Genomic DNA, 12,255 nt, shown 5'->3' with positions numbered 1-12,255 from the left:
TTTATTGCTCAAGAGATACGGACACCTCAAGAGAAGCTTACCTTTTCTTTGTACTTTGAAAATATATCCTATTTCCATCACATAATTGTGATGGCAGATGTAAAAACATAACCTGAGTTGATTTTTTAATCTATCTATATACTAGATGGAGATGGCTTGTGAGCATTAAAAAAAAAAAAAAATTACAGGTGTGCCTTGAATATGATACTGCTAATAGTTCTGTTTATAACCCTCCTTTCAGATGGAGTTGAATGACAGATGCTGTAACAGCACATTTTACAACTAGTGTGGCCAAACTGAGGTCAGGGAAAAAGAAGCTTCATTTCCAGATCTCTGGACTTCATTTATCCTGTATCTGGTACAATGGAAACCATGGATAAAACTGAAAGTAGCTTAAGAGGGGTGGTTACTTAAAAGGACTCGTTCACACTGCATTTTCCAGCATGAAAACCCAAGAAGTGGGTAGGGTTTTTATTCTATAAATTCTTTTGAAGGACAGTGCTAAATGTGCAATACTAACACCTTTTAGTTCAGCTGTAATAAAAAGCAGAGCAGTGGTAAGTCTGACAGTATATGGAACATGTTTCCCAGCACCAAGGCCTGAAGGCTGTGTGTAGCAGAGGATTTTTTATCATTCTTGCTTTTATTCTGTGCTATTATAGTGATCACAGACACTAGCAAGTGGATATTTTGACTCACTAAATAAAAAAGGACTCTATTGCAATTTAGTAACTGCATTGGAGTAGTGGAGTATCTCTTCCATTTTATGAAGACACTTTGAGTAGGCAGACTCTCCCAACAAATATGTTTGTATTTGAGGAAAACTTGTAGTGCATCAATGTTTACAAATACCTGTCCTGGTTTTGCAGATGTTAGGTCTTCGTTTGTGTGGTATATGGGTCTCAGGAAAGGATTTATGGAAAAATAAATTTGGTTGATTGTATATTAATATGCTCTAATAATTTCAGCCAGTAGTTAGAGTTTGAAAACTGTTGGATAACAGTATATTAATTATTCACTTCTGTTAAAAATAATTTATAGTGAAACTTCCAATGATTTATGTGTATCGTATTTATATGTGAAAATCAATTATGCCATTTCTACTTGTTTGCACTCCAGCAAGATACCCTGTTGCTTATCTTGTCTTAATTATTCAATTATTATTTCATTAAGGTATTTGAGGAAGAACTATTAAGTAATTTTCAGATACTGATATAGTCCTTTTATATTCAGGATACAACTGTGAAAAGTTTTGGTTTTTTTTTTTTACTTTTAATATTAACTAGAGTGTAGATTATTAGAAGTTAAACTCTTTAGAAGACTATTAAACTGTAATATTCACTCTGCTATTTTACAGAATATGATTTTCTTTTCTAGTCCTAGCTCTGCAGTTATGACAGTTGGTAATGACTGTGGCTGAAATATTGTCCGTAAATGTCCTGCAATGATGCATTCACTGCTTAACGTTTCCTTAAACTTGGGTACCCCACTATTCATTAATCTTATTTTCTTCTGAACTCAGACATTCCAGAATTGGAACAAAAAAAATCTGTGGTTATATCTTATCAAAAGTATTTAGATAATTTATCTCAGCCATGGTTCTCTGAGTTCTTTGCTTTAAACTTCTAACTTGAATGGGAACTTGCTGCCATGTTTCAGGTTTGGTTTTATTGAGGGTTTCTTGTTTGTTTATTTGCTTGTTTGTTTTGTTTTGTTTTCTATCTGATTTCATTCTTCCTTTTTTGTAATACCTGGTATTACAGAGTCTTTAAGTTTTTTTAAAATTTTCTCTGTCAAAGAGTTAGCCATATTATCTTTCCTGTTGTCCCTTATAATGTCACATAAATGCCTTAATAACCTACACTTCTTTGACTTGTACTGCTTTTTATATTTGTCATGGTATTCATATATAAGTCTGTTGCCTTTTGCTTTAAAGTCCACTCAATTAAAAGAATATGAAAGAGTAGTAAGGTCTATGAGAAATGCACATGAGGTTTCCTAAATTATATATCTCTAAATGGATTTGGTTTTATGTACTAGTCAAATAAATTGTAGTCAGGTTATTCATCTCTCAATTTAGATTTTTGAATAAGATATGCTTGGATTTACAGATCTTAGCTATTAATCACAGAAAACACTTGTGCCACAAAGCACAGTCAGATGAGAAGTGACTTGTTATATTTCTTATGTTTTATGAAACATTAATGAATTTTTCTGGGTCTTACTTGCTTTAGAAGATCTAAACAAGCTAGCTGAAGAATTAGTTGAAGAATTATAAAGCAGCATCTTTTAGAAAAGGGAGATCAATTTAAACTTGCTATTATGAGGTAGTGGTTCAGATTCCATACATGTGTAGAACTGTAGCTTATTTATAGTGCAATTTCATAGCTTCATAAACTAGTAAATGTGGGGTGTTTGGTTTTTTTTCCATGGGATTACACAGAACAACCAATGCTAGCACAAAGTAACTGCAAGTAAGGGATGGGATGGCAAGATATAAATCTATATGAAGAAGAGAGTAGAAGTGCAGCAGATTAATCAAATTCACATTAGCTTCTTTTCAATCATGACCATATTTAAAAGCTTGCTAGCATAGTAGAGGAAGGCCTTAGTCATTCTCTTCCTCATATTTTCTCTTCTTTATATTTTTTTCCTCCTTCCTCTGTTCCCTCACCTTCATCCTTCACGTCATTCAGCAGGTCTAGTATTTTTCCAGGAAAAAAATAAAATTCAGGTTGTGACAAACAAGAAAAGAGAAGAAATAAAAGCAGGACTTCTGTTTCTTAGTGTTAGTGTGTTTAGAATACCTCTAGTGGTAGTGTGACAGCCTGCCTTCAGTAACACATAGCCCAGAACTGTGTCATTGCTTAAGTTTCAGCTACAGGGTAATACTGTTGGGCAAGTTATAGTTGCCTATTAAATTGTGAAAGCAAGCTGGTATTTTTTGATATCGTGAGTTTTTAGATGCAATTGTCATTCAAAAAAACCCCCAAAGTTCTGCTTGCTTTTTTTTTTTTTTTTGGTACTGTAATGACCTGCTGGCAGAAGTGGTAGTCCACATTTAATGACAAGTTAAGGGAAGCAAGTGTTTTCCCTGGAAGAAAATAAGCCACAGTAAGCTTCCACAGTATGATACCAGTTTCAGTTTGTACTGGATATATTAAATACATGACTGCACTGCAGTATCTTGGTTGCATGGGTCTCTGGTACGTTGACTGATTAAGTCTCAGCTTGTAGTCTCTGATCCTTGTCTGCCAAACTGAATTACAACAATCCTTGAGGAAGTAAAATAACTATTTAACTTGTACCGAGGAGTGTGCCTTGCAATTCTAGGATTTTCTTCAATACTCAACTGTTTCAGAAATCACAAAGTGCAGAGAAAGAACTAGAAATCATACTGATAATACTGTAAGAGTTAAATTCTTCTTCACATTATATTTTCATAAGTGAACTGTTCTAAGCATCACTGCATGTTATTTGGGAAGATAATGAAGACTTATTTATTTGAGGATAACAAAGAAATCTCAGGTTAATTAATTTGGAGTCATTACTAATGATAATAATTAAGTTACTATAATAAGATTGTTTTGAAATGCTATGTATCATATAATAAATTCCAATGACAGGGATACAATCTACTAATTAGAAATCATTAAGGTCTTTAGATGTGCTTAAAATAAATTAAATGCAAAATCATAATTCTGTTGAAAATATTCTAATAATCTTAAAATAATAAGATCATTTGAAAATAGTGTTTTGACATAGAATAGCTGTAAAGAAGTAGAAGTAACAGCAAATATCCATAGACTGGGTCAAACTATTGTTTGATGCTTGTCCTAGTTTAGGGCAAATTTAGGGAGGAACTCTCCAAAGGGTCCCTCTAGAAAGCAGATTTGAGTGGCCCTCCCCCCACCAATTCAGGAGAAAAAAATCTCCTTTGAGAAAAATGGAAAAAACTTTATTTAATGAGCAAAGTACTCAGAAATTTGAAAAATTAATAATATTAATGGTCCAAGAGCGTAGAGATGGTACACAGCTGGAGTGCATGCACATGCATTTGCTTTGTGTCAGGTATCATCTTTTTTTTTTCTCCTTCCAGATGGCCAAAAAGTATTTCATAGCAGCATCAAATACTGTGGGAGCCAAGTTACCTGGTAGTTGCCAAGTGCCCTGGCAGCCAGGAGGGCAAATTGTGTCCTAGGGGGCATCAGGCACAGCATTGTCAGCTGGGCAAAGGAGGGGATTATCTTGCTCTGCTCTGCACTGCGGTGGCCTCGCCTCGAGTGCTGGGGGCAGTTTTGGGCACCACAACATAAAAAAGACATTAAGCTATTAGAGAGTGTCCAGAAGAGGGCAGCAAGGATGGTGAAGATCTGAAGAGGGAGCCTTATGTGGAGTGGTTGAGGTCACTTGGTCTGTTCAGCCTAGAGAAAAGGAGACTGAGGGGAGACCACACTATTGTCTTCAACATCCTTATGAGTGGAAGCAGAGGGGCAGGCACTGATCTTTACACTCTAGTGATCAATGACAGGACTTGGGGAAATGGTATGATGCTGAGTCAAGGGAGATTAAGGAAAATGCAATTCATCCAGAGGGTGGTGGGGTACTGGTACAGGGGAATGGTCACAGCAACAAGCCTTCATGAGTTCAAGAAGTGTTTGGACAACACTTTCAGGCACATGGCATGACTTGGGGTGCTCTGCATAGGGCCAGGAGTTGAACTTTATGATCCTGATGGGTCCCTTCCAACTCGGCTTATTCTGTAATTGTATAATAGAAAAGCAAAAGACATGCACACAGACAAAGCAAAACAAGGAATTATTTCACTGCATCTGGGTGTCAGGAAGGTGTTCAGCCCATCTGCAGGAAAGCAGGACCCCATCACCTGTAATGGTTACTTAGGGAGACAAATGCAATCACAGAATCAATTAGGTTTGAAAAGACATCAGATGTCATTGAGTCCAGCCTTTGACTGAACACCACCATGTCAACTGTCATGTCAGCATCACTCAGAATGTTCCTCCCCTTCCTCTTTCTTCCCCCCACTTTATATACTGAGCATATTGTATGGTGTAAGATAGCCCTTTGGTCAGTTTGGGTCACCTGTTTCAGTGGTGTTTCCTCCCAGTTTCCCACGCACCACCAGCCCCCTTGCCAGGGTAGCAGTATGAAAGCAGAAAAGGAAGCTCTGCTTACACAGATCTCTAGAACATCTCTAGATTAACAGTTCTGTGTTTGGTATATCCAAAAGCATAGCCCCATACCAGTCACTCTGAAGAAAATTAATTTTACTCCAGCCAAAATAAGCGCAAAATCCCATCAGTAAGTAGAATGTTTTGTATAAAGCAGAATGTCATCAGCTTTATCACTGTTTTTCCAGTTCAATTGTCTTAGGAAGAGGCATATTTATGTGTTCTTTTCTTATGAGGTCTGCCAAAATTACATGTAGCAATGGAGTTGGGGCTGTGTGATCTTTGAGGTCCCTTTCAACTCAAACTACTCTGTCAGTGATCATTATCGAATAACACTAGCTTTTTTCATTTCTTCTAGATAAAGATCTCAACAAGCTCTTAAAACTCTTAAAAAGTCCAGAGAAGCCAACTGAGTGGGCCGAAATTTGTAGAAAACAGTTCCGCAAAGTGATGAAAGCCAGACCAGACAGCATCAGTGGACCAAGTGAGTATGACTTAAGAAGTTTAACAAAGAAAGCAGACAAAGAACCACTAACAAGCAACTCTTCTTATTTTTTTATTGAGGAGTATATTATCTATACAAGTAGTCCATAATTTTGTGTTGATTATGAAAACTATTTCAATGTGATTTTCACAAAAAAGGAAGGTTTATGCATTTTTTGTCCTATTTTTGTCTTTACCACCATTTTCCCTTTATGTTGTCAGTGAAATTCGACAGAAAAAGAGGACTCAAATACAAGTCTTTGTTCCAGATCTCTAAAGGGTCCATTATTGATGGAATACTGAGAAAATGAAAGTCTGAAAAAAACCAGATGTTTCTTAGAGATTAGTGATTGAGTCAACTGGGGTTGGGAAATTATATTAATGGGCAATTTCTGTAAAAAAATGTCATAATTAAGCCATACTAAACATCAAAGAACCTGTTCATTGAGGTTTTTCTTAATTTTTATATGCATTTCTAATGAACAGTGTGATCATGCAGGAGCATTGCTATAGTTCAGTTAAAAAGCCAAAGCAGCCAAAGCTAAATCACAGATCACTATATGACATAAATTATCAGAAGACATAATAATTCCCTTGTGAATATAAGTTTGTGTAGCCATAAAGAAGCAAGGTATTCTCAGAAATTGCTGGATTCCATTCCCATAGGGATTCTGATTATGGTCAGTATGTAGTCTAACTTGTTGTTTACAGGTGCCCAAGGTTTCCCTTTATGTTATATAAATAAGCATTTAATATAACTGGCTGTTGCAAAGCTCTTCAGATGTTCTGTATCTGCTTGGAGATATTTCAGAAGCGGCAAAATATCTGCAGCTCTCTGGTTTGAGACAACATCATGTTCACTGAATCCATTTTGAAAGAGACAGCTGTGCTGCTGTGTCTTTTGCAGCATGTGAAGCTCTCCCAAATTTCAGAGGAATAAGAGACTTCAGTCCAGATGCCCAGAGATCAAAGCTTTCTCCATAATTACAGATGAAGCAATCTCCATGGTTTACAGAACAAAGATTGTGCTTCCTGTGCTTGGCCCATTCTAAGGGAGACTGACATTAACAAAAATCAAACCAGAATATAATGAGCAAAGATAACATTAGATTCAAGGATTGTATAGTGTAATGTGTATTGATTTATTAAAAATAATCTGTGATATGGTGTCAGGATTACCAGATGCTGAATCTATAGAACCTACTTGAGCTCCATCAAAAAATTCTTGAGCAAACTGTACAGTATCAACATCTCTAATTCACCCTTCCCACGTTGATTACTCTCCCATTGACTTGGTCAATAATTTTATGCTAAATGCTCTGGTAATGCATTGCTTTTTGGCTGTCCTTAGACTGGTGTTTTCACTGCTAAAACATCACCTCTGAGTGTAGCTTTTAAGTAATTTCTGTGCTCAAACATCAAGATCTGGTTTTTGAAGGGCTTTATTGAACTGCTAAAAGGAGATAAAAACCTTCCTCAGGCTAGCATGTCTTTTAGTGCATCAAGACTGAAAGTCTGGGATTTTTCTTGGTCTCCTAAAAGCAAAACATTATAGACAACCAGCTCGTACAGTGTGTTGTTCTAAGCATAATAAGCTATGACAAAGACATTCTGCCAGTCATTCCTTCCATAAGGATGCCACAGATCTGTGGGTGTTAGTGTGTATAACTCCTTGTTTTCTTTGGGTCACTTATCAGCTAGAGAACCATGGGGAGAATCTTTGATCAGGTTATGTCTTGGCTTCTTTGGACTACTCATTGCCATACTTGTGGCCTCCCTCAAGTGTCTTTAGTACATCTAAAAAAGAGCTTTCTGTGTGTTGGCATCTAAGCTTTGGCAGAAAAAGAAGCAGGCAAATCAAATCCTCTGAACAATAGTTTAGATTTATATAGAAAGTTATTACTCTGTATGAATCTAGGCTTAGCATAGCTCATGTTCAGATAGTTCACATCACTGAGAGGTGGTTTGTGGTTTTGTTTGTTTGTTTTTTTTTTTCCTCTTGGACCAGAATTGTCCAATTGTCTTTTCCTTTTTGTCCTTCAGGTGCAGTAGAAGGCATTTCTGTTATTTTCCATTCCAGCAACTTCTTTTTTCATCTGTTCCCAGTTAACATTGTATCAACATCTGACTTCTGGGTAGATTCATCCTTATTCCTCTCCCCTTTCAGGAGACTTTAAACCCAAAGCAAAATAAATTAAGGGTGTTGCAGAGATCATATCAATTATATGCTCACATTCTTCTCTTCATAATGAGATACTCTGTCCCCAAATCCTATTCTTCTCAAGCTTTATATTCATATGTGATGTGGATAGGGATAGTAAATTCAGCTAAAATTACTTGCTCCTAGAGTCTTTCAGATTTTCTATCACCTATCTCCCTGAGGATCTGGATTTAGATCTCCAGTATTCTTTAGGGCCTGTTAATTTACCTCCAAATCATTTTTTCTTAATAAAAACCAACCAACCAAGAAGAGAAAAGATAGCAGCTCTTGAACTTGCATGTGAGAACTTACTGTAGAACATAGGAATTTTCTCCACCTTTTATAAGTGAAATGTTTGATGGAAGCAGAGTGGTTACAGTCAACAGTGTTCTGGAATCCTTTAATGTTTTGTGAGTGCTGCATCATCTAATATAGCTCTATCAAAACATGTTGACAAAAAATACAATGAGCCTTTAGGGCAGTGTCATTGTTTGTGATGTATGTGTGCTGCAACCTTTAGCAATTGCAACAAAAAATTGAAACTAACTTCAGGACTTTCCCCATAGGATAAAGAACCCATAACTGTTATATGCTGTAGTAGTGTTTTTAGTTCAGGATAACAAAATGCTGATATTGTATTTTCAAAAGAAGTTTCTAGAATAATACAAATTAGATGTTTGTGTTTTTATCTTTATGTCCTTGATTTTCCAAGAAAGCTTGTGTTAGAATTTGAGTGAAACAGTGGGTCTTTATGTCATGCAGAAAGAACAATTGCAGATCAGAAATTCCTTCTTCTGACCCCCAAATCAGTTTTGAGCCACAGTAAGCAGTGGCACATGAGTGCATGTGAATGTGTGTGCAGGTGTATAAAGATTTGGTTTGGATTTGAAGGGCTGTTTTTTCCGTTAATAAAGAAAATACTTGTATATTGATATAACATATGTGGTGTTCATCTCTAATGGAAGCACTATCAGAATTTTTATTATCCTGTTTTCTTCTTTTCAGAGAAAATGTAGGTTGTTCATTTGTCATTTTAATGTACAATAATTGAAAGTCCTACTTCTTGTTGCCATCAATAATGGAATTGCTAACTCTATTTTTCATTATCTTATTAAACTGAAGTATGGTTGATGGAGTTGAAAATTTCTGACACTACTGTTGCAAAAAAGTAATCTGTCCAAGATTTTCACTCTTGAATTTTTAGCCTCTAACAGAAGTCACAGAATCACAGAATACCTTCCACTCAGCTGAGTTGGAAGAGACCATCAAGGATCATTGAGCCCAGCTCCTGACCCTGCACAGGATTATCCCCAAGAGTTACACCTTGTGCCTGAGAGCAGAACTGCTGTTAAAAAAATCCTTTGTATTTTCTTTTAAACTTCTCTGAAACATCTGGATCATAGAATATGACCCAGTAAAAGTAGTTATATTAGAGGATTTTAAAAGGTCTGATGCTTTTTTTTTCATTTTTTTACCTTTTTGGCTTAAAACTTTCAGAGTAGGAATTAGGTTAGTGATCATGGTTGCTACCTATTAAAACAATTTTAACCACATGCTTTTTTTAAAGCAGTGTTCTTGTGCAGTTTTGAAGCTGTTGTAATTACCTTCCTTTTGTACACTACTTCTTCAAGGAAAAAGAAAACCCTGGAGGAAAGTAGGTGTTTTATAATCATACTGCAGTAATTTAAGAAATTTAAAAACATTTCTGTTTATTTCATGTATGATTAAACACACCGAAATTAAAATTCTCTTTATTTTTTGTGTAAGAATTAAATTTCCAAGAGATTATTTCTAGACTCTTAAAAACTTCAATACTAATACAGCCAAGCTCCCATAATTTAAGAAAATCAACATTTTCACTTTGTTGGTAGGCCACATAAACTTTACTTGAAAATTTGGACTTTTACAGCAATACTGACTGTACTGTACAATGAACCTGCCTAAATGTTTTTTGTCTAGTTTTCCAGTTAAATGAAGAATCACGAACCAGTTTCTACAGTGGTGTCCAAATAGCAGCTAAATGATGTAGTATTAAAAGAAAAAAATTAAAATAGCTACTTGTCATTTCACATGGACATTCCTTTGGAAAAGGCAGTGTCCTGTGACAACCATTTATTTATGTATTAACCATATGTGTTTTGAGACACATTCTTGTGTGTCTTCATCTCTCAAACTTGGTGAAAATATTTTCAAAGATCCTTATAGGCACTTAGATAAATACTTTCAAATGGTGGAAATCCATTTAGTGCTTGAGTTTCAAAATATCGCTTGGCAGTTGAACTCTCACTTCTGTTAATTCAAGCACTGAATTGAAGTATTCACCTGCTAGGTCAAGCATGTGGCTGCCTTATGACAAAAAGAGAAGAAATGTACAATGTCCCAACTTGGTTTTAAATTTTCTGAATTATGGGATATTTTAGTCTTAGCTACTTAAATAATTCCCATTTATTATTATAGTATGGCATATTTCGGTAATCACTGTACTAATAGTCATACAGTAAATATATATCTAGTCACAAATTTAAAGTCTAATTTTTGCTTTTTGCTTTCTACAGATTCAGGAATATACACATTTGCTCATTTTACACAAGTATTTGTAATATTGTTTGTGGGCCAAATTCCACTAAGCATATTAGTGAGGATTAGTGAGTTTGTATATTATTTAAAAAAGAATAAATTTTTACTCTTCTGTAGAGTAAATTGCTTTTTTTTTATTCCCATGTATTTTATTAACCATGATTAAAAGTAGCTATCTTATATTTAATTAGCAGGTTTTTTTTCACTATAAGAGTGTATAAGAATATAAATTATATGTGTAGGTTTTTAGTCTTAATTTAGTAGTCCTTTGCAATGCAAAATTAATTTTGTTACTATTGGAGTTGGAACTCTAACTGTAAATTCATGTTTAGCTGTTGTAGTGAGACTTCTTTAGCATTACCAAAACACAACCTTTTAAAAACTTTTTTTTGGACTCATTCAGTGTAATTTCTGTAAATATTTTAAGCAATTAATCAAGACAAAAAAAATGTGATTTAATGTCATTATGTTAGCTTAAAATAATTGTAAGAAGAATTATCTTTATTATGTCTTTTTCTTCATTATTTTTCTGGCATAACAAGCATCAGAGTGGAGTGGGTGGAGGTTCTGTCTTTCTGCTCCTCCCCATTCCCAAAAGAGCTCGCATTGCTCTTTAACTGCTTGTGTCAGTTTTCCTTGTATCATGGCTAGCTCAGGAGGTTTCTAGCTTTCTCTGGTGCCGCCTCCAGCATGTGTCCTTGCTCTGCCTCACTTGTGCTGCTTCAGCTGCTCCTGCCACTGTCTGCTTAACAGTGTAGTGGTACTGGGGTGTTCTTTATGGTCCCTCCCAACCCCTGCCATTCTATGACTCATTGAACTCTTGAGTTTAAAACCAGCAAATCCACCTGGGCAGTGGGTGCCTGGAGTTATGCGCAAGAATGAGGGAACAGGAGCTGAAGCTTCATTGCTATTAACTGGAAGGACTGCCAGGGATGGTAACATGGTCTTTAAACAGGAAATCCCACAGACGGCAGCAGTTGTTACTCTCTGAATAACTTCTTTGCTTTGCATTCTTGTGAGAAGTGTCAGTATGTGTATTTGTATGTTTATATCCTATTTAAGGAGCTAACAGCAGTTGTTTTAGGATAGCATTTACTTACAAAAGAAATTCATTGTTGCTATCTTAAATTCCTATTACGGCTTACCTCATATAGGCCTCCTCTGTGCAGTTTGTGTAAAGGCTTCCTCGTAATCTTTGTTTAAACTTGTATGGTGTCATGTGTTCAGTTGCCATAGCCTCAGACTTGCAGAACTGAGGAGTCAGGGACAGTTTGGGTAATGATTTGTCACTGAGAGGCCTTGGTAACTTCCTGGCTAATATCCTGTCAAGGTGGGAGATAAGATTTCCTCCACAGTGAACAGATGTTAGCATCAGACTCAGCTATGCAGTATCTGCATACTCAAAGTTCCATACCAAGAACTGAAGAAGAATATTATGGTCATCACTAAATACAGAATTTCCCAAATTAAGTACTCCTATTGCATAAATTTAAGTGAACAATTTTTATCTTGTGATGACATAGGGAGTTTTATATTGAGATTTTTTGGAAACAGCCCTTAAACTTATGTGCTTTTGTTAGCATAATTTTGGGATGATGTCAGCTTTTTATTCTATGTGGGTTGTTGGGTTTATTTGGGGTATTTGGCTGGCTGATTTGTTTTGTGGTTTGTTTGTTTTATTGTTTTCCTTTCCTGTCTCCATACACAGAAAAATGTGGTAAGATATTATAGTTTAATTGTAGTTAATTTTCATTTCATATTGTAACCATGTAACAAATTCTGAAGTAATCCTTGGAGGATATA

The 12,255-nt window shown here is 35.7% G+C and overlaps 1 protein-coding gene across 13 annotated transcripts in view; it reads left to right on the top strand.

The window, feature by feature from the left end:
• The window catches only part of TBC1D32 (TBC1 domain family member 32), a 74,844-nt gene that overhangs the window by 44,560 nt on the left and 18,029 nt on the right, over positions 1 to 12,255 (top strand). For all 13 annotated transcript variants that reach the window (XM_021547178.4, XM_085575090.1, XM_077782252.2 and 10 more), the window contains one exon: positions 5,551 to 5,676. In XM_021547178.4, coding sequence (XP_021402853.4) covers positions 5,551 to 5,676 — 126 coding nt within the window. The remainder of the gene's footprint in view (positions 1 to 5,550; positions 5,677 to 12,255) is intronic.

This window comes from Lonchura striata, chromosome 3 (genome assembly GCF_050655825.1).
Source record: "Lonchura striata isolate lonStrDom1 chromosome 3, ASM5065582v1, whole genome shotgun sequence".
NCBI lineage: Eukaryota > Metazoa > Chordata > Aves > Passeriformes > Estrildidae > Lonchura > Lonchura striata.
This window is presented reverse-complemented; position numbering and strand designations above follow the sequence as displayed.